At 44.9% G+C, this 23,167-nt stretch overlaps 1 protein-coding gene across 3 annotated transcripts in view; it reads left to right on the forward strand.

The window, feature by feature from the left end:
• LOC100950123 (schwannomin-interacting protein 1) overlaps window positions 1-23,167 on the forward strand; it is a 578,277-nt gene that overhangs the window by 440,030 nt on the left and 115,080 nt on the right. Inside the window, exon 2 of one of the 3 annotated variants that reach the window (XM_003794147.2) lies at window positions 6,855-7,550. The exons of 1 other annotated variant lie outside the window; for it this stretch is intronic. In XM_003794147.2, the coding sequence (XP_003794195.1) occupies window positions 6,855-7,550 (696 nt within the window). The remainder of the gene's footprint in view (window positions 1-6,854; window positions 7,551-23,167) is intronic. One more of the 3 variants, XM_012807824.1, reaches the window with a different exon arrangement.

Consider the following 23,167-nt stretch of genomic DNA (forward strand, 5'->3'; position numbering starts at 1 on the left):
TTAGGGATGAACTAAAGATGAAACCTGCTTTTCGTTTTGAATTTTAATTCAGTGCCTTCGTGCTTACTGTGTTGTTCAGTAACTCAATGACTGAGCCCTGTTACTCCCTGTCACCTTTCGTGCCCACTTCACTCAGCTACCTCACCTGCCTGGCTCTTAAAGGAGACATCTGAGTCATAGTCCACAGAATTTCAGCACTTTCTCAGATTCAGACAATTTCATACAACCCTCATTTTATGAGGCTCAGAAAGATGCATCCTTGCCCATAAACAGAGTCAGTCAGAAGCAGAGCCACGTCTCTTGGGAGAGTTTTCTTCTGTTCCATCAAGTTGCCTCTGTTCCTCGTGCTTACACTGTACTGACAATGCTGGCAGCTATTTTCTGATGTTGTAATGCTTCCAAAGTTATGCCAAGAAGTGATCACAACAGAGTTTCTACTTTCTAGAGCCTCTTGCGAGGATGTTCCTCTTCGTTGAGTAACATCATTGATGCTAGCTTTTTCAGTGCTATTTTGCCTATACAGTGCCATATGCCATGAGCATAATACATCAAAGTACAAGAAATGCAATTTCTGGAGCTGTTCATCTTACCTTGGGATCACGTGGACTTCCATATCTATCACGTAACGACGCTTTCCCAAACTCTTGAAGTTGGTCTACAAACTTCTCCAGATTCTTCTAAATGCCCTTTCATGTAATTTATACCTTTTGACGGAGCTCAACAAATAAATCCAGGTTGGTTACAGACTTGTATTTTCAAGAGTTGCTAGGAACTTATGGAAAATAGAATATAATAGCAAAATCTCCAAAGAAAAAACCACAAGAGTTTAGACTGTTGAATTTTTGTCATTGCCATCCAATCTGAGGTATGACTTCATAGGAAATGAACAGCAGGCTCCCTCTTCCAATCTTGTCAAGAGAGCAAATTTCCTATCAATGGAATTCCCATGGAGACGCTATATACTGTTGCGTAGATTGTGCACTGCACAACTCCAGAGGGCGCCATTCACATTGCCGTCTACAAGAATGGCACCAAATGACTCCCCCTGGCAGGGACCAGTTTGCAGTTCACCATCCTGGCAATGTACAAGGTACAATCTGTGTAGCTGTATGCTGAGGGCCTGACTGCCACCGTCTCTGTGGCTTTTCTCTGATGAAGACATTATTCCCCTGCTACAGTCAGGGTTGCTTCATTTGCTAAGACCTACAGATTGTTTAGGATAATCTTCATTTCAAACACACGGTCACCTAGTTTCTGTGAGCACTATAGTATTTGTCAAGCCGGGTGTCCTGGTTTTAAGTTTGGAAAATAGGTCACTGATGCTATCTTTTTAAGTGCTATTTTGCCTATATAGTACCGTTTCATTTTTGTGGAGGAAAATGTAGAAAATAAATACAATCCAATGGTTTGCTGTAGAAAAACAAATTTAAAATATTAATACTTTTAAAGGGAATTTTTTTTTTTTTATTAGAGTATTGCCCTTAAGTGAAAGAGAAAAGAGAATCATTTTAGGTGTACATAGGAACCGCCTCCAAAATACATACACATACAGACTAATAAGTTAAGATTAATCCATTGGCTGTATAGAAATAATGAAGAAATACTGTGCACCCCAGAGGGCCGACTTGCCTCATGGAGACAGCCCTTGGTTTTTAATTAGTGAAGGACCCAGCTTTATATCTGCCAACAAGGTAGGTGATGAAAAGATTCAGAGACAGTTTTATACTGTATATTCCATCATTTCTAGGACAAAATCCATAGGTTGTTCAGGCTATCAGTATTCACTCATTCATTTATTCAACTAATTCTTAATATTTGACACACACTGTGATCATGTGTCCAGCCCTCTTCATGAGGAAACTGCGGCCACAGGGTCAGTTAGAGACATGGCCAGAAAGCAAGCCCAGATGTTCTGTATCCAGGACACCTCACCCCACAGTGCTGTGAATTATTTCCACGTAGTTACATCCAGGTGATGAAATAGAAGAACATCTGTGGACTGCATGGGACTTGCATGTAATTCACATAACAAAGCTGAAATACAAACCTTCGCCAGTCATTTCTTTATTACTCTAAATGTCACAACTTTAAGTTCGGTGTTAACACCAATAATTTCAGAATTAGGATGGGAATTGTGCAAATAACTCTTTTCTTACTTATTCATTCTCTTAGCAACTCAAGTATTTCAATCATGTCCTTTCTCAAATGTCGGCTTTATAGATTAAAATAGCACTGGCCCCTGAGGACCGTGATCTTCTTACAAGTATTATTGATCAAGGCAGCTTCTCATACGATGACAAAATGAATACCCTGATCTCATGGTGGCTTCTTTCTTAAAGAATTTGCTGGGGGTGGGTGAGCTTAAAGCACGTAGTCCATAACAACATAAAATTTCATTTTCTGGTATGTCTGTAGTCTTCCTTTACACTATAAAATCTCTCAACTTGCTGAATATTGCTGAACTTACTGGTGGTTGAGGAGGTTGAGCACATGTGGGTAAAACAGAACAGCTGCTGTTGCCAGCTGCCTTCTTCACCACGTAGACACTGTCCAGTAGCCATCCAGGCCAGGAGACTAAGACCTAGTTTGAAGTTTCTGCAAGGAGACCCTTTCTGACATTTTTGCTTAAATTCCTCCATATGCAGCTGGACCAAGGAATATAGAACTCTTAGCTGAATGACTAAGGAGCGAGGATTCTGCATCCCAGCTACCCCGGTTCAAATCCTGGCTCTGCCACCCACCTTACCAGCCTTGTGATATTGGGCAAGTTATTTAGCCTCACTGTCCTCAGCCTCCTCACCTGCAAAAGGTGATTATAATAGTTTCTTCACAGTGTTTTGGGAGATGATATGAATTTCAGCAATAAATATCCATGAAATTCCCATTGCTGTCCAGTTACCATGAATAAAATTCCTCCCTTCATTGAATTTAGAGTATTTTTGCACAGTAGGAGCCCCAACTCACTTAAGGGTTGTGAAGTCAATATGGTAAAGTATGACCGGATTTTGTTTTAAATGAGTTAGAATAGGATTTTACAAAATGAGACTTATGGAACTTTCTTTCAGTTGCATATATTTTTATATGATGTGTGCCCGGGGTCTGTTATAAGATAAATTTCTTATTCTGAATCAAGCAACTAAACAGCAGCTTTAATAAATACAGTGTGTGACTTGGCACGTGGGAAGGCCATCTGAACCCAGTAGGGCAGGTATAGGGAATCAGGCAAGCCTTTCAGCAGGAGGTGACATTTAAGATGAGTGTTAAATGATGAGTAAAAATTTACCAAAAGAAGTTGGGGTTGTGGGTCAGAAATAGTTTCCTTAAGAGAAATGAGGGCTGAGCATGGTTGAGCATGCCTACAATCCCAGCACTATGGGAGGCTGAGGCCAGAGGATCACCTGAGGCCAGGAGTTTAAGACCTGCCAGGGCAACATAGCAAGACCCTATCTCTACAAAAATTAAAAAAAAAAAAATAACTGGGCATAGCAGTGAATGTCTCTACTCCTAGAAACTCCTGGAGGCTAAAGCAGGAGGATCACTTGAGGTCAGGAGTTCAAGCCTGCATGCCACTGCACTCTAGCCTGGGTGATAGAGGGAGACCCTGTTTATATTGGGAGGGAAGCAGTGAGGAACTCCAGGAAGGGGTGAGTAATGAAGCAAGGGAATGACTTGTTCTGATCTGCAGTTTGGTAGGGCTACTCTGGCTGCATGAGAAGAATGGACAGGGATCAGTTGAGAAACTATTTAGTAATTTTGGAACATAGTGGCCTGGACTACTGGGGGTAGGGGTACTGGGCATTCAAGAGAGACTCTGTATTTAGGTAGAATTGACAGAACTTGGTGATTGATGGAGGAAAGTATTGGAGCCCGAGGTATCTGGGATGACCACTTGTCTCATATCTCTGATGTCTAATTTACAAAGGTTTCAGGGGACAAATTTAAGTTTGAAGGGAACGTTTCTATAAACAGGAAAACAGAAGTTTTCAATCACTTTGCAAATCATCTCTTCATCCTGCTGGACATATCTACAGACTGTTGTCGGGCCTAGCAGTTGGCAGAGCTTCCTGTTCCAAAGTGGGAGGATTCTTGGCAGGAGATGGAAAGCTGGAACCTGGGCTAGCCAGGCACCTTGTGTGAAGAGAAAAGAAGGGAGACCTGGTACTTTCCTATCTGATCCAGAATGTCTGGTCAGAAAATAATTTAAAAGTACAGATAATTCAAAGATGTTCATATTTGGCTTTGAAATGCCATGCATTTTTGGCAATGGATTTACCTTGCCAAATGTTTTTCTTAGGCCTTTATTTTGCATTCCCTGAACATGGACCATCTGGGCAGAAGGGGGATGAGCCCAGAGCCCAGGAGGGAGTCTGGGTGGGTGGCTGAAGAGGCTTTTACTTTTAAAAATGGGACTGAGACTACAACGCTATTACACCAATTGATCAATACTTATCTGTCTGTCTGTGTCCTACTATACAGAAGATACCTTTTTGTGACCTAAGCTTTGCCCATCACATGGTGATTTGAAAAACAGGCATCTAGTTCCCAGCACACCAATAATTCCTATTCTCATTTTGAACATTCCACAGGACCACCTCCTCTCAGAAGAGTGGCAGCCAGGACTCCAAAACAGTATCAGAATCAAACCATATTTGGAGCATGGGCAGGCTGTTTACAGACTGTCAAAGACATTTTAAGTCACAATCAGTCCCGTTTTACAAAAGAGAGCTGGCCAAACCGGAAGGCCCCTTTTCCTGTTATTCATAAGACTGCTGCTTCCAGACAAGTTAAAAGGTTATCTTCTCTTCCCTGTCTCAGGCCTACCTAAGAGAGGAGTCACCTTCACAGAAATCACTTACAGGGTCTCTGCACCAAGCCCTCACTAGGGCTCAGAGTAATTGTCAGGGTGGCAGCCACTCCCTACTTAGGAATCCCAAGTATTTCTCCTTCCTCCATCTGGACTGGGCCATGCCAGGGAAGTCACTTGGCCCAGGCTAGAATTCACTGGGAATAACTAGCAACAGGCTTAAACCTGGAAGTTCAGGGAAACTGTTTTTCCCCAATTTGTTATAAAATTGCTATTTTTCATAATCAGCATGAAAAGAGGGCATTTCCTAGTTCCCTAATTCTTACAGGTCAGAATGGTTGGTTCATGGGATATCTGTGATAGGTGCTATACGACGCGTCTACATTTTCCAAGTGTTTATATTTTTCATTTCATAGAACCTTCTTCCTAAGAACATGAACTGGCCAGACCGAGGGGCCCTTGTGTGTTTTTAAAAAACCCAGCATGTTTCTTTGACTCGGTTTCCTTAATTTTAAGGAAACAAAACCGGTGAATGTGTCAAGGGCACCCTCACTGGATACCTGTCCCTTTCCCCCCTTTGATATTGCCCTGACTGGAGGTGGCGGGAAGGGTCTTTCAGTGTCCCCTCTTTTCTCCATCTCAGACCCTTCTCATGTTTACCTCCATTCCCCAAACATACACCTCGCTGAGGTCATCCTCAGCGTGTAGGCTGCAGGGGGAAGGAGACGTCAGCTAAAGCAACAGGTTCCACCCACTGCCTGAACTTGGAATGCGACGCGGCGGTGGCAAAGCGACTGGAGTTGGGCGGTGGAGGGAGGAAGCGGCAAGGAGGAAGGTGGAAGGGAAATGATGCCGCATGACCACCGAGCACGCGTCACTTGGGCTCCCACATGGGCTGTGTATGTGGTGTGCGAGGGGAGGCAGGTCCTTCACGGCTTCACTCGGGAACTTCCGCGTGGATTACGAGGGCCAGGCCTGGGTTTGGAGGTGCCAGGAGGCTTCGGCGGGGTAATGAGTCACGCAGAGAGGGCCTGAGGCGTACCCAGGAAATACAAGTGTGTGTGTGTCGGCGGGGGAGAAGCACACCACTCTCCCCACGGCACCGCCTTCCCCAGTTCGCTGGTCTGCACCCCTAACGCCCGGTGCCCCCTCCTTTTCGGTCTTTCCGCGATCTCTCCAACCCCATCCCAGCCCGGCCTCGGTCTCCAGCCTGCTGCCGCGAAAACCGGGACTGCGGACGGTGCCGCGCCCGGCAGCCTCTGGGCATGCTCGGTGGCGGGACCGGCTGCGCCGCCAGGAGGGCGCGTCCTCCCGCCCGCGGGGAGGCGGCGGCGGTGGCGGTGCCCGCAGCCTCTGCCCGCGCCCCCGCCGGCACACCTTTGGGGGAGGCGGGGTCCCCCGCGCCCGGCGGAGGCCGAGCGCGCCCCCACCCTGCGCCTCCCCGCGAGCCGGAGGAGGGGCCGGCCCGGAAGGCGCGGAGGCGGGGGCGAGACCTCCGATGCCGGCGATTCCTTAGAAAGTAAAGCGCGGCGTGCGGGGTGACCCGCTCCCAGCCGGCGGCGAGGGGGCGGGGCGGAGCCGCTGGGGGGTGGTCTCCGCCCCGGCGAGGTGCGAAATTAGTAGCCGCCCACCCTCTGCTCAGTTCCCGCCCCTAGGGAATTAGAATTCTCTGTGAAAGTGTCTGGTTCTCCGAGAATCTTTGGGGCGGGGTAAAGGGGCGCGCCTGGTGCAAAATGGTTAACACAAAGTCTGCGCGCGACCCGGCGTCCCTCGTATGAAAAGTGTGCGCGCCGGTGGCCGAGCACCCCTTTGCTAATTTGAGGGTTAGTTACCGGGAGGAAGTCGGGTTGTGGGAGGGGAATGGGGGGCAGAAGGGAAGCTTCGGGCTGGTGTTGGCTCTCTCCGCCAGGCCTCCTTCGGGGGCGCACCTGGGACCCGGCGGGCGCGGGGCGCGGGGCTCGGGGCACTCGGCTGGGGCGTTCGCGGCGAGCGGCGGGCGGCCGGAGCAGGCTCGGCCCGGCGGCTCACTCTCTCTGCCTCCTCCCCCCAGGATTACCGAGAGGATGGGATGGATCTAGGCAGTGACGCCGGCAGCAGCAGCAGCAGCAGCCGCGCCAGTTCGCAGTCCAACTCCACCAAAGTGACCCCTTGCTCCGAGTGCAAATCCTCGTCGTCACCGGGGGGCAGCCTGGACTTGGTGTCTGCCCTGGAAGACTATGAGGAGCCCTTCCCGGTCTACCAGAAGAAGGTGATTGATGGGTGGGCGCCGGAGGAGGACGGGGAGGAGGAGGAAGAGGAGGACGAGCGCTATGAGCGAGGATACCGGGATGACCGCTGTCCGGCCCGGGAGCCGGGGGACGTAATCGCCAGGACTGGCAGTGGCGGCGGCGGGGGCAGGAGCGCCACCACCGCCATGCCGCCCCCGGTGCCCAATGGCAACCTCCACTCGCACGATCCCCAGGACCTCAGGCACAATGGCAACGTCGTGGTGGCTGGCCGGCCGAACAGTTCCCGGGGTCCCCGCCGGGCGATCCAGAAGCCCCAGCCGGCTGGGGTCCGGCGCGGTGGCCGTTGCCCGGCAGCTGGGAGCCTCTGCCTTCAGCCCCCAGACAGCAGGACATGCGTCCCCGAAGAGCCCCCGGTCCCCCCTATGGACTGGGAGGCACTGGAGAAGCATCTGGCTGGGCTGCAGTTCCGGGAGCAGGAGGTGCGGAACCAGGGCCAGGCGAGGACCAACTCCACCTCCGTAAGTTGACTGGGGTGCGTGCCCACGCGCGCACACACACGCGTACACACCCCGCGCACACACCCCGCACACCCCTCCCCGCGCTCCCGCCAGCCTGCGGCCCCATTCATCCTTCCCCGAGGGTGGGCCGGGCCGGAGAGCCGGCCTTCTGTTCCCCTGGGGTACGGTTGCTCAGCTCTCTTGCTCTGCGGGATGGGCGGAGAGGAGGGAGGAGCAGCCAGAGGGCAGCGGAAAGTCGGGTTAGTGGAACCAGCGACTCATTTTGATGGAATTAGTTGTGGAGACGAGGTTGTGAGTCACTTGCCTGAAAATAAAGCTCGGGAGTCTTTGGCACCGGAGCCAGCGCCTGCGGGGGCTGTTTTAAATCGTAATAGTTGTGGCTTTGTCAATCGTGGTGAGTCTCCTGTCGTTGCCACTAATGTCTCACCCATATATAGGCTGTCCCTGTGCACAGGCACGCATTCGCCTGCCCACATCTCCGGTCTGGCAGGGGGGTCTGTTCCATCTTGCCTTGAGCGGATGCTCCTGTATTTAGAGGGGTTGATCTCCCTCCAAGACTTTCTTCCTTTTTGAAAGCCTAGCTATTGTTGAGCTAGGGAAGCCAGGTGAATGGACCTGCCTGGATGAGGGAGGCGTTCTTGCCTCCCTCGCCCAACTCATTCTCTCTCCCGCGAATCCTTTCTTGTTTTGATAACTGGCCACTTACATTCCTTTCCCGGGGCTACTGTCTCTGTTCAGGAAAGCCGACCGGGAGGAGTGCTGGAGTGGAAAGGAGGAAGGGAGGGGCGGGGGAAGGAAGGATGGAGGGAGGGCTGTATTTACAATAAGAAGCTCTGGCAGGTTCACACTTGTCTCAACATCTTTTCTGCCCCTGAGAGGAAAGCAGATAAATGGCTTAAAAGAAAAGCATCGCGAGTGTACTCCCCTGTTTGTCACTGTTTTGAGATAAAGCAGCAGTCATAATTGGAAATCATTAATGATATCCCTAAATAGGGCTGAAGGGCACAGCTTAAATGAGCTGCTTTCTCTGTGTGGCGGCTGTGTGGCAGGTGGGAAAATACTTGCCTTGCAGGTGTAATTGTTCAGACTTCAAGGCCTGGAGGCTACTGGAAATTGGGTGCACGCACTTCTGACTTCAGGGGTGAGGATGGTAACTGTGTTTCACTGGGAAATTGGCATGGTTTCAATCACAGGGAGCCCTTGGCTGACAGAGCCCTGGTTAGTATCCTTTGGGAAGCTCCCTATTAAATTAACACAACTGCTTTAATGCCAGCTGTTTAGAAGTTTACCATAGCTGATAACAGACATGGGATCTTTCGGTTACAGCCAAGTATAGCTATCCTTGTACTTTGCAATAAAAAACATCCCCTTCCCACTTAGGCCTTGAGAATGATTCCTCAGTGAGTTCCCTAGGCTTGAATAGTGACTTGAAAATAAGCAAGAGGTTCATTTACTACTACATGACATTTATACATTCCAGGAAAATATACTACTTGGGTGTATATGGCAAAGTTCAAGTTTGATGGTTGACAATGAGCTCCATTATTCAAAAGTCATGAAACAAAATTGTATTGAGTGCTACATGCCAGGTATAGTTCTCAAGGCTGTAGTTACACGTCTGTCCACATGGGGCTAGAATTCTGGTGAAGGAGGCATGCAGAACTTAAAATTTAATGGCTTACCTACCACCCCACCTACCACCCCCAATACTTACAGGCTCCTTCTTTTCTGGTTATTGTGAAGACTTTGTGAATTTTACCTCTTGGGGCAGTCTTTGAAACCAAAGACGCCTCACGCAGTGAACAGTTTACATATTTGTATTTCTTTTTTTTACGCTCCCACCCCAGGTCTCCTGAAAATGTCCTGTCTGGTTATTTCCTTTGTGGGTCTCACAGAGAAATTTAGATTCCACTGTTTTAAAGCAAGTATATGTACAGAAAAAAGGGCGGGGGGGGGAGGTGGCCTTTGAGGTTAATATTGAATTTTTCCATAATTTGGTTTGCATTTGAACAAAATTACTGGTCAATATTGGCTGAGAATAGTGTTTTTCAAACTGTTTGCTACTGATGAAATCACCTTGCCATTTAAAAAAGTGAAAGAAGGGGCAATATGTGACCCTGTCCTGCAGAGAGTCCTCTTAAGGTTGGTGCTTTTTAGAACTTTTGTTTCATTTTTGGATATCCTCTGGGTTAGACTGTAAACTTTGTTTCTCACTATGCATTGCTGTTATAAAAGGTTGAAAAACACTCATGTAGATCCTGTTTAGTATCGCCAGGAATAAATGAGAGAATTTATGACCACAAGGACAGAAGCCTGAAAAGAACAAGGAGTTGTGTAGAAGAGAAGGCCTGTCTTGGGGACTTGCTCAAATCAATCGCTATTTTCACTACTCTTTATAATGTTGTGTATAAATACATTTAAGTGGCATTAATACACACCACTAGGAGAGGGGGTATAAAATTAAAAAGAGAGATAGGTTCTCTCCACCGAGGAAGCTTACTCTCACCTCAGGGCTTTTGCCCTTGCTGTTCCCTGTGTTTGCAAACAGTATCTGGTTCCTCCGCTCATCATTCCCAACTCAGCCCATCTCTCGCCAATTCAGAAAGCCTGTCTGGACCACCCTTGCTAAAGTAGAGTAATTGCACCTGACCCCTACCCAGCACTCCTAGTATGGTGTGGTCGCCATCTGACATGACCTTATTTAGTTCTGCTTTATTTTTGGTGTCTGAAATCCAGGTAGGAGTGCAAAGCTCTTGCCAATCTTTTCATTTGCTGTAACCTAGTGCCTGGGATGTAGTAGGTTCTCACATGCTAAATGCATGAAGTGGTCGTAAGCTCCACATAAGTTGGCTTCATCCAACTCCCTCCACTTACGATTGAGAAAATGAGGCCCAGAGAAGTTAAACGATTTGCATAAGATCCCAGTTAAAAAGCTGTGAAAGTGATTTTATCCTTTCTCCTGACATTAGACTAGGTTTTTTTCTCCTTTTAATGCTCAAAATAATTTGAAATTAGAGGAAAGGAGGGAGTGTCCACCTCCCTGAAATGTACATGTTCCTTGTTGTACTTCTGTAGGATTAATAGAAATAAACCACGAGATAATCTAAGTCCGTTACTCCTGAGTCTCTTCTCACAGACAGGAGTTTGCTTTGATAGAATCTCATTGAGTTCTGCGGAGCAGATAGTGACTCCCTGTCTCTCCCCTCCCGTCCGGAGCGCCTCTCTTCCCCTCAGCTGCAGTGAAACACTCAGAAGGAGACTTAGGTCTCAAGAGGGTGTTGACAACCCGATGCTCCCAACCCAGGGGAGCTTGGGGGGCAAATTTAAAAGCAGGAAGTCTTTAGGTAGGATTTAAAAGCTACCACGGACCTTTACTTTGCGATGGATTTAAATAGCTAATCTCCCTATCGGTGGCTTTGAGGGGTTGACCTTGGATGCCACCAGGAACCACGCTTTGGCACATGGAGGGCCCTGAGGAGTCCCAGGGGAACACTCTGGAGACTGGGCTCTCTGCTGGGTCTCAGGGACTCCTAACAGATCTGCTTTGTCCAGACCTGCACCTTGATGTCAGCGCCAGGTGGGGGGCGGGGGGCAACAAGTGTGCCTTATCCCCTGGCCTATCCCCAGTAGCTCCATTGTGCCTGGTACAAATAAATGTTTGTTGTATGTGGGGAGGGCTCGGGGTTCTACCCGGCAATCAGAACTACTCCCCGCAGCGTCCGCTCCAGCTGGGCAGCTCCGGCTCCTCTGGTCTCAGTGTGTCTCTCACAGTCTTGCCTGCGCCCAGGTCCCCTTCTGTGTGTGAGCGCTCTTGGCAAACCCAAGGGCCATAGTTGGAGCTTTCGATGTTACATTAGGAGTTCCGCTCATAAATCCTAATCCTTACTTCCCTGACTACTTGACGGTGGTGTGCTGGCTGGGCCCATCCTAAGGGAAGCCAGGAGCTGTCCGTCAGTTTTCCCTCATGTGAGGGCAGGGCCCCAGAACTGGCTTTCCTGATTTTCCTGCCTGGGACTTCAGTGCTTCGTTGTAGCACTTTTCCTTCTAAGCGGGGTGCTCCCTGGACCCATCACTAAGTACAGGGGGCACCACTGCCTCCGTGTGCGCCTCCTCCTAAACGGAACAGGATTCCAGCTGTTTCTCTCCACGTGTTGCCCTGAGAGTTCCTCTCTTTCCTGGTGTGCCGGGCTTCGTACCTAACTGTGCTGTCTGCCTCTGGCAACTCAGCTCCTTTTTTCTCCTTTCAACTCTTTTCTTTAAAAATAGCTTTATTAGGCTATAATTGCCATAAAATGAATGGCACATATTTAAATTTGATGAGCTTTGACATGTATGAATCGTACGTCTGGCATCTGTATGGGTTTTGACACACCTGTGAAGCCTTCCCCGAAATCAAGACAGTGAATATGTCCGTCACCCCCAGAGTGTCCTCATGCCCCTTTGGGATATCTATGACTTGTCCCTAGGCCAACACTGATCTGATCTCTGTATTATAGATTAGCTTACGTCTTATAAACCAGTGGTTCTCAATCTTCCTAATGCTGCGGCCCTTTAATATAATTCCTGTGGGTTGTGACCCGCCGGCTGAGAACCGCTGTTCTAAACAGAACATAAGTGAAATCCCACTGTAAGGACTCACTTTTGTCTGGCTTCTTTCCTTCGATATGTGATCATTATGAGATACACCCAGGTGTATCAAGAACTTGGTCCTTCACATTGCTGAGAGTATTGCATTTTATGAGTGGACCATATTCACCTGTTGATGGACGTTTGGGTTTTTCTAACTTTGAGCTATTACAAATAAAAGTACTGTAAACATTCACATTCCAGTCTTCGTGTGGATATACAGTTTCATTTCTCTAGGTACAGACCAAGAAGTGGAAGGGCGGGATGCCATGGTGGGCATAGGTTTAACTGGATTGGAACTTGCCTAATTCTCTTCCCAAGACCATTTTGTCTATCATCTCTCTTAAAGCACTGACTGGCGTGTGGCCTTTTGATTAAATCCAAATTTTACCAAGCAAATTTTATATAACAAATCCTTTCAATTCGTTCTGTGGTTTGAATTTAGCCAGGAGCCCACACTTGGGGATTTAAGAGAGCCACATATGGCCTTGAGGCCATGGGTTCCCACCCCTGGACGAGACCCTTGGCTTCCTCTCCTTCTGGTGCTGTCCAGGACATCACTGTTCTGGTGACTGGGGTGGCTGCGCCCTCTCTCTGTTAAGACAAAACAATAGGAAAACAGTCGGATCACAGTTACACCCAGCTAGTCATCACACCCATTGTTTAAAAAAGGAAAGGGAGTCATTTTTAAATTACAGAAGAGTTCTAGTTGTAGATCTGACACATTTTTAAACCCAGTATTTTTTAGTGCCCATGACAGGTGCATTTTCCTTATTGAATGAGAAGATAAGAATAATTTTAATTGACACCTTAATTGAAACCAAATTCCCCTGATGAAGTTACTTGCAAAGTACTTGAAAATAATTCGTCTTTTTATTTGTTTATACTATTAGCTAGTAGCAAACTTTAAATTACCTACATTTCTTCCTAGAATGGTACTAATTACAGGTTATTTTCTCCATATTATTCTGTAAGAATTACAGCTTGGTTACTCCTTCCTCGTCAATGACACTACTAAAGTATCTTGAATGGCTGAGCAGTGCTTCCTTAGTTACGCGGGATATGCTTAAAGTACATGAACTCCTGTTTTTATAGACTGAATTAAGACACCTTTAGTATTCCAATAAAATACAGTAAGGTTTATAAGTTTAATAAGTTATGTGGTTCTGCAGCTTGGGGCACAGTACTGAAAATGTTCTGTGTGGAATATAGCTATCACTGCATGACAGTGTTAAAATACTTTTTTTTTTTTTTTTACTATCATTAAAAATTACCAGGGCTAAGTGTATAAATGTATTCTGTGTTTCATCCCTTTACCTTGAAATGTCTAGTACTATAATAAAAAGTTCTTTGCCAACTTTTCTTTTTCTATTTTATTTTATTTTTATTTTTTTGAGACAGAGCCTCAAGCTGTCACCCTGGGTAAAGTGCCATGGCACCACAGCTCACAGCAACCTCCAACTCCTGGGTTTAAGCGATTCTCCTGCCTCGGCCTCCCCAGTAGCTGGGACTACAGGTGCCTGCCACAACGCCCGGCCATTTTTTGGTTGCAGTTGTCATCCCAGACTGGATTTGAACCCACCAGCTCTGGTATATGTGGCTGGCACCATAGCCACTTGAGCTATAGGTACCAAGCCTTTCCATTTTATTTTTATAATTTATTTTATTTATTTATTTATTTATTTATTTTTAGTAGCAGTGGGTTCTCACTCCTGCTCAGGATGGTAACTCAGCCTCTGTTTTTAATTTATGTTGATTTTTGTTTGAGAGCTACAAAGGCTGGTCTGTCCCTTAGCACATACTCAAGAATTCAGGTATGGTCTGTTTTTTTAAAAAAAAAAATAAGGTTGCAGGGAAAGCACACACGAACAACTCTTAAAATACTGGAAACATACCATTAGTTCTGCAGCCAAATATGTGTATACATTTAAGCTGCCAGTAGATGGTTCATAATACCATAGAATAGCCTTTTAAAATGTTATAGCTGAGTTAAAGAAATCTTTGCCTGCCAATTAGTTTGCACATGGTGGACCTCTAAGGAGTCCCCAGGAAAATTTTCTGGGCACACATCTGAAAATTAGATGCATATACTCTTGCACGCTCACAGAGCTCACTGAATGTCTCCCCCCTGGTACCCGGTCACCTTCCTCCATCTCTTTCTGGCTCTGCCTGTCCTTCCAATTCTAGACCCTTTGCCTGGTGTTCCTGAGTGTTCCCCACTCCTTCAGCACGAGCCTCAGGGGCAGTTAGGTCCACAGCTACCGTCCACCAAACCCTTCAGCACTTCCCCAAGGCCTCTCTCACTCGGGGCTCCCCCCCCTTTGGGAAGCTCTTCTGACCAGCTCAGCTCCCAGCAGCCTCTCTGCCTTCTGAACTCCTCTCCCACTTGGATGCCACTTACTCACACTTAGAATTTCAAAGGTTTCTAGTTTGAAGGTGTTTGTGTTCATTATCATATTTGACCCTCATGACAAGCCTGAAAATTGAACAAGGCAGTTATTATTTCCGTTTTAGAGATGAGAAAACTGAGACCCAGCGAGGTTCAGGGACTTGCCTGAAGTCTCGCATGTCTGACAAAAATCAGGCCAGACTTGTCGCAGCTGCCTCTGGTCCCCTGCTCTTGCTGTGATGATAAGGACTCATTATCTTGCATTCTTTGGTATCTTCTTGGAGGTACATCTTCTAACTACCCAACTATTTTAAACACAGACATACCACCCATTCCTGAACAGCAGGCATTTTATATGCTTGTCACCTGGTTGATTGATATATTTGGTACCAATCTTTCTGTTTACGTCTTCAATTTACTCAGCATTCCTAACTAGGAACTTTCCTTTTAGCACTAAAATAGTCATTCCAGGTCCTTTCTTAAGTTTATCCAAACGGTGACATTACTTTTGTATTTTAAAATAGAAATTTGTTTTCACTCCTGGACCTTTACCCCTGAAGACATGAACGGTTTCGTTTTCTTACTTTTGGTGAAAAGGGTGTTTGCAAATGCTTTTCTTCAGCCGCGTTGTGCTCTCCACGCTCTTAGGACAAATGAGGCGTCCTTACTGTCACTTACTGGGAGTCTGTTTTCCATTAAACTTCTGCAGAAATTGAAGTGTCCATTGTGAAATTGAGCATTTTTAATAGAAAGGTAATAGGATTTTAGGGAGAGGAAGATTCTGGGAGGTCACCTCCTCAGACTTGCATTATTTTCAGAAGAAGAAACTGAAGGGTTGGAGATCTTCACCCAAAGATTGTCCCTTTTGGAAAGAAGTATGGAATAGAGAAGTATGGTGCCTTCCACGTCCCAAGCCTGACACGGCGTCAAGTCGCTCTGCTCCTGGTTCCTGCTTTCAGTGAACTCTGCCCACTTCAGCGAATGTTACCTTTTGTTTTGTCTAAAAGGAAGGATGTTTTCAAAATGTAATTTGGAGCATATATCTAGTCTCATCGTTTAAAAATTTCCCCAAATTGGAAGTAGATTCTAATTTCCATCATTCTGCTTTGTTATTTTTCTTTCTTAGAACCCACGTGGTCAGAACAATTATAAAATTGCTCTCTTCATCCAAACTTTTGCTCATCACTGTGTATTTCTACCCACGGCGCAGTGTTCTCCCTGAATGCCGTGTCCTTCTCAGCTCCTTTTTCAGCCCTGAACATCTTTTCCTGGCTGTCCCTTTCATGGGATCCAGAGGATAATCAGGACTTAGACTTTGCCAGGCCCTCCCTGAGTTCTAGCAGGCAGCAAGGAAGTGGTTAGGGCTCAGGTTGCCTTTCTGCAGGTCATTTCCATTTACGAAGCCCACCTTGGAACTCTCAGGAAGCTAAGGAAGAGTACATCTCTGTGAGACTCACTCTGCAAGCAGAGACACCTCGTGTTCTCTCTTAACAGGGTTGTATCCCCCCTAAAGGGACAAAAACAAAACCAGGAAAGGACTGGTAAGAAGGGTATTTGTGGAACCAGAAAAAGCCTCAAATAGCCAAGACATTACTCAGAAATAAAAACAAATCAGGAGGAATCATGCTACCAGACTTCAAACTATACTATGAATCTATAGTGATCAAAACAGCATGGTACAGACACAAAAATAGAGAGGTGGATGTATGGAACAGAATTGAGAACCGAGAGATGAACCCAGACACTGACCATCATTTGATCTTTGATAAACCCATCAAAAATATAAACTGGGGGAAAGATTCTTTATTTAACAAATGGTGCTGGGAGAACTAGCTGGTGACTTGTAGAAGACTGAAACTGGACCCACACCTTTCACCATTAACAAAAGTTGACTCTTATTGGATAAAAGGTTTAAAATAAAGACATGAAACTACAAAGATTCTTGGAGAGAGTGCAGGAGAAACACTTAAAGAAATTGGCCTGGGAGAATACTTTATAAGAAGGACTCTCAGGCAATTGAAGCAACACCAAAAATACATTACTGGGATCTGGTCAAACTAAAAAGCTTCTGTACAGCCAAGAACACAGTAAGTAAAGCAAGCAGGATATTTGTAGGTTTTGCTTCTGACAAAGGTTTGATAACCAGAATCCAGAGAGAACTCAAACTTATTAATAAGAAAATAACAAGTGATCCCATTTCATTGTGGGCAAGAGACTTGAACAGAAGCTTCTCTGAAGAAGACAAGGTGCATGGCCTATAGACACATGAAAAAATGCTCATCATCTTTAATCATCAGAGAAATGCAAATCCAAACCACTTTGAAATATCATCTAACCCCAGTACGACTAGCTCATATAACAAAATCCCAAAACTACAGATGTTAGTGTGGATGTGGAGAAAAGGGAACACTTCTGCACTGCTGGTGGGAGTGCAAGCTAAAATGTCCCTTTTGGAAAGAAGTATGGAGAATACTCAGGGATTTAAAAGTAGACCTGCCGTTTGATCCTACAATTCCTCTACTAGGTGTATATCCAAAAGATCAAAAATCACATTATAACAAAGATATTAAGTAAACGAGATGAGGTATATATTAACCAGTGCCATGTAAGCATTCCTAATTCTATATGAAATCAGCAAATGGTACCCTACAAATGCATCTATATATACATGATCTATGTGTTTATGATTTAATAAAAAAAAGAAAAAGGAAGGCTATTTGTGGGTCTCAGGCATAGCCCATAAAATACTCTAGATTAGGGTACCTGGCTTGGTTAGAATATGGGTAAAAGCAAGGGGAGGGAAATGGTGTAAGGGAAGGGGACACGTGTTTGAGTTTTTATGTCACATGGATGATGTTTCTGAGCTCCCCAGTTAAATCTGTAGTCCTTCCTGTCATGTCCAGGATAGGGTACGGTCACCCTCCGTCACCGTCCTTGAATCCGGAAGAGCCCTTGTTGTTTCAGATGCTCTTGGTTTGTTCCTTAGTTCTGTTTCAGTTTGGTTTGGGGCATTCCTTCCCTTTGTGAGTATTTTCATGACGTATTTATTAAATAATTACATCAAGGATGTTCTGTCACCAGTCTCTTCTCACTCATGACTATTTTTAACCTAATTTTATTGGCTCCACTTGACCTGTTTCTCAATATTTGCGTCACTTTAGGATATTCCCATGTTTTCCTACTTTGTGGTATGTTCTTCACAGAGTGTAAATAACTCAAAAGATGATGGTTTAGGCCAGGAAATGCCCAGGTGATAGGAATGAACTCAACCGGCCCCTGTTCATCCCCGGGTCGAGAGTTTTTCAAAAGTACTCGTAAGCCTACTTTTGAGCTGCCTCTAACTGACAGGAGGTTGCATTAAATCAAAACTTAATGGAAACGAAAGAGTTATGGATTGTCTTCCATCTGGTTCTGTGTATCACAGTCTCTAATAATTTCCACTTGTATCTGTATACTCTACTGATATGTCTGCATCTGTTCCCAAATATTTTATATTTATTTGCACTTGAACAAGCTCGCCGGCAAATCCATCATCAATAACATCATGTTCACCGTCTTCTTTTTCTTTCCCTTCCATTTCTCAAAGTCTCTTCTTAGTATTTATGGTTTCTGAAAGTGACTGTGAATCTTTCCTCCTTACAGCGTATCAAAAAAAGAAAACCCTTCGATTTTTATGGATTACAAGAAGCAGCACATTAGTCAGCAGCTGATTTCTGCAAATTCATCACTTTAAAAGGGGTTTATTACCCATGTCCTAAGAGAGATGATTGATCCCTTCAGAACCCTTTCCTATAGAAATAGATATCTTAGTTATTCATGGAGTTGTTTCTTGGAAAATAGTACCCAAAGCTTCTCCCAGGAAAGTGTGTGGGTTGGGCTCTCCCACATACAGGGACAGCTGATGCTCCACTGACCCCAGATGGACGGGGCTAGTTTTCAGGAGGCTTGGGAGGCACAGGGACCACCTCTTCAGCCTCATGGGCACATGCCAGCCCACCAGGCCTTGCTGTTGCCCCTGACAATCCTACAGGGTGAAGTATACACCCATTGCTTTGGTTATTTTTCTTTGATGAAAATTATTTCTATGATAAACCATAAAGTCATTTCTTTCTCTTCTTTGTTATTCTTTGTCTTTTAAACTTCAGATTAATATGAGGGTACAAATGGTTAGGTTACATTGTATGTGTTTCTAAGGTCAAGTTCAATAGCCCATATCACAAAGTCCCAAAGCTGCAGATGCTGACATAGATGTGGAGAGAAGGGAACACTTTTGCACTGCTGCTGGGATTGCAAACTAATACAGCCTCTATGGAAAGAAGTATGGAAAAATCCTCAAATAGCTAAAAGTTGACCTTCCATTTGATCCCACAACCCCATCACTAGATATCTACTCAAAGGAACACAAATTATTTTCCCATAAGGACATTTGCACTAGAACGTTTATCGTAGCTCAGTTCACAATGGTCAAGACGTAGGATCAACCCATGTGCCCATCAATCCATGAAGATGAACTCTGGTATATGTATACCATGAAGTATATTCAGTACATCCCATAAAAGGATGTAAACTTTACATCTTTTGTATTTACTTGGATGGAGTTGGAGAACATTCTACTTAGTAAAGTATCACAAGAAGGGAAAAGCAAGGATCTCAGGTACTGAAACTAATAAGAAACCAGTAGATAAACAACCATACTCCCACACCAGAGAAAAATACAATTATGTTTAAGGTGGGGGGGGACGGATTGGTAAAGTCTCACCTAATGGGCACGGTGTCAGGGTGTATACAGCATGACCCCTGGGTGAAGGGCTCAACTACAACTTAACTTTACTTCGGGCAGGATCTTCCCACCATGGTCCTCAGCCTGCCTGCTTCCCCTCCCACTCCTGAGCAGGTTACCTATCTGTGGAGAGAACCAATTCAAAGTCCCTGAGGAAGTGGCTCATCTAGTACAGCACACCGCAGTGGCCAGGACCCTCATGCACCACTTGTAGTGGGACAGGCACTCACCGTGGCCAGCCAGCTGTGCCAGGGTCTGCCTGCTCTCAGACGTGCTGTGGGCGTGCTCAGAACAGAACAATAGTGAGTAAGTTGTGGCCGCTAGTAAACTCATCCAGCTTGATTCTGCTTCCTTCTTCATTTGCCATATATGGAGAGAACTTTGCCTTCTGAAAAAGTTTGAAGGGAATGAGGTAATTTCCTCCTAATTCCTGAGCTCTCCAGCAGTGTTACAAATTTAGAATCCAGGCTAGAGTATGAAAAAACAAAAACAAAAACAAAAACAGAAAAGCTGCTGTGTGATGAAATTCTGGGGTGTTTTTAATGTCAAATCCAGCAGAATAGTTTTGACCCCTTTTCCCTATCCAAAGGAAAAGGAGTAGTAAACTTATTTCCAAAAGAAAAAAAGGTCTGAACCTCTGGAAACCTGGTACGGTATCTTCTTAGAGAAAATCCTGAAGGCTAATCTATGCTCATAAAAATAACATGTTTTCACATAGTTTCAAAACCAATTTAGTCTCCTGTTTTTTCTCCTCAAGGCTCTTGTAGCTAAAAATTATCCTCCTTTAGAAGATTCCAGACAATTTTTTTCCTTGGTGCAATCTTACATAATTTTTGGTCCATTTTGACCTGGTCTGACATTGTATTATGAACAACTAAGCACTTATGTTAAGTGCTCTTTCCTTTTTGTTTCGACTCTAAAATTGGTTCTGTAAGGAGTAAGAGAGTAGCCCACTGGGATTTTATTTTTGAACACTTCAATTATATAACCAGTGATCTGTCAGAGTGGTTATCCTACGGTGGCCCCATAGTCTGACCCGAAAAGCCCTTAAAATAAGGGCTCATTCCAGAAGAGTAACCTTAGGCAGTAGTAACATTCGGAATATCTGACATGCCAGTGGTTTTCAACCTTTTTAATCTCCCGGCACACTTATATTATGTTGACCCCCCCCCCAAAAAAAAAGAGAGAGAGAGAGAAAAGACCACACCTAATCCAACCTCCTCACTTTGCATCTGAGAAAACTCAGACCCAAACAAGTTCACTGACTTACCTAAGCCAGACGAGGTGGGGCCGGGCAGGGAGGCTTTGCTGAAATGTCTGGAGACTTTGCTGAGAGGTCGGGAGGATACTTACTGTGCTTTGAATTTCTTTCAAAAATAATTTAATTAATGGTCTTTAAAAATTTTCATGGCACACCTAAGATCAGGGGTCCTTGAACTTTTTAAACAGGGGGCCAGTTCACTGTCCCTCAAACCATTGGAGGGCTGGACTGCGGGCCCAGGACTAGTCGGCTGCTAAGCAGGACAGGCAATGGTGGCAAAAACACCCGGCGGGCCGGATAAATGTCCTAGGCAGGCCATATGTGGCCCGCGGGCCATAGTTTGAGGACACCTGCCTAAGATCCTCTCAGGGCGGATCAGCATGCAGTGGCACGGCGATTGAAAATCACTGGGCTATACTATGGTATAGTGATTTAAATATTAATTTATTTTTCTTGAATTCCACATAGGAACTGTCAACAAAGCAGATATTCAGGGTGGCCATAGAGTTCTGTGCAATTTAAAATCGCACATTATTTTAAGTAGCACACGAACTTTACGGCCACCCAGTACAATTTTGTTTGAACTAACACGTGAGTAAAACCCCTACGGAAACTCCAGGGTACACTTTTTATTAGTAAACGATTACACTGAGAATCAGAATATTAGTGCTGAGAAGGACTCCAGAGCAAGGATGGCAAGTTCAGATGTCTCCAGAGTCCAGCAGGTAACCGGTGAGAGCAGGGGTGGGCTGGGAGAGAGCCTTGGCGTCCTGGAGGGTGTGTCACAGGGAGCTGCTGGTCCTTGTGGGCTGATATGTCAGAAAGTGGTCGCAGCCTTCTGATCTTTCAGGAGAGGCCCAAGGCCTGGGTCTTTATGAGAAATATCTTGACTATTAAATATTGACAAATAACTTTAAATATGACCAGGTATTTATGGGATTAGCATGAAGATCTTTAATTTAAAAGATAGCCGGAGGTTACCGGTTTCCCATCCCACACCTAATCCAACCTCCTCACTTTGCATCTGAGAAAACTCAGACCCAAACAAGTTCACTGACTTACCTGAAGCCACATGAGGTGGGGCCGGGCAGGGAGGCTTTGCTGAAGTGTCTGGAAACTTTGCTGAGAGGTCCAGGGAGATTCTAGAGGTGAGAGATCATAGAACAGAAAACCCGTGAAGGATTGTTGTTTTTACTTATTGACATGAGAGTCACTCTTTTTTTCTCCATTCAATGCTTAAAATAATTAGAAATCACATCCAGAGGAAAAAATAAGAGACGCTACACACCTTCCTCTGTTTCCCTGAATTTTTACACACGTCCCATTACTTAGTATTTACTTTTCTCTTTCATCTTCAAAGCATTTCAAAAATTGATTTGTTACTTGGGTTCAGAAAAATGTATTCTGATTTATTTTTCATTATTTATGAATATTGAAAAGGGAAGTATTCTTTAAGAGCAGATTACCCTAAAAGTGAACACACAGACGTGTTTATTAGCATCTGTGTGCAGCCTCAGTTCTTTTACTTTTTTTTTTATTAAATGATAGCTGTGTACATTAATGCAATCATGGGGCACAGTGTAGTGTTTTCATATACAATTTGAAATATTTTCATCAAACTGGTTAACATAGACTTTATGATATTTACTTGGTTATTGTGTTAAGACATTTATATTCTACTTTTAGAAATATTCACTTATACCCTTGTAAGACAAACCATAGAGGTGATCTTTCCAATAGTCTCAGTTCTTTTATCTGCTGGGAAATCATCTGAGCCCATGGTGGTGAGCTTTGATAACATTTCTTGTACAGAATCTAATGAAACTTCAATATTACTGAATCACATGGAGATTTTATTTAATTGCAGCTATTACTACATAATATGGATGAGCCCCTGTTGAAAAAAAGTCAAGACTTTTTTTTCTTCTTTAGTATGACCAGCTCTAAGTACAAAGTTAACCTAGATTTCAAATGGACAAACTAAATAGTTTGGGGGTATTTATTCACTTTGCTGTAGAAAAGTGGAAAGCGTCCTCATATTAGATTTTTCTTAAAAAAACTTATTTTGGAATTATTTTATTCTATTTTTTTGAGACAGTGTCTCACTCTGTTGCCCCAGGCTAGAGCACTGTGGTATCAGCCTAGCTCACAGCAACTTCAAACTCCTGGGCTCAAGTGATCCTCTGGCCTCAGCCTCCCATGTAGCTGGGACTACAGACACCCACCATAATACCTGGTATTTTTCTATTTTTAGTAGAGACGGGGTCTCGTTCTTGCTCAGGCTGAGCTTAAGTGATATTCTCCCGCCTTGGCCTCCCAGAATACTAGGATTACAAATGTGAGCCTCTGCACCAGCCCTATTTTGCAATAATTTTAGATTTACAAAAAAGTTACAAAGAGTGCAGACAGTTCCTGAATCTCCTTCACCAGTTATCCCTAATGTAATCATCCTAGTACCCTTGTCAAAACTAACAAATGAACATTGGCACATGACTAGTGCTTAAACTACAGACTTTATTCCAATTTGTATTAGCTTTTGAAATGAAGAAGTTGCATTAAAG

Source organism: Otolemur garnettii, unplaced genomic scaffold (assembly GCF_000181295.1).
Source record: "Otolemur garnettii isolate 467f Iridium unplaced genomic scaffold, OtoGar3 scaffold00076, whole genome shotgun sequence".
Lineage (NCBI taxonomy): Eukaryota > Metazoa > Chordata > Mammalia > Primates > Galagidae > Otolemur > Otolemur garnettii.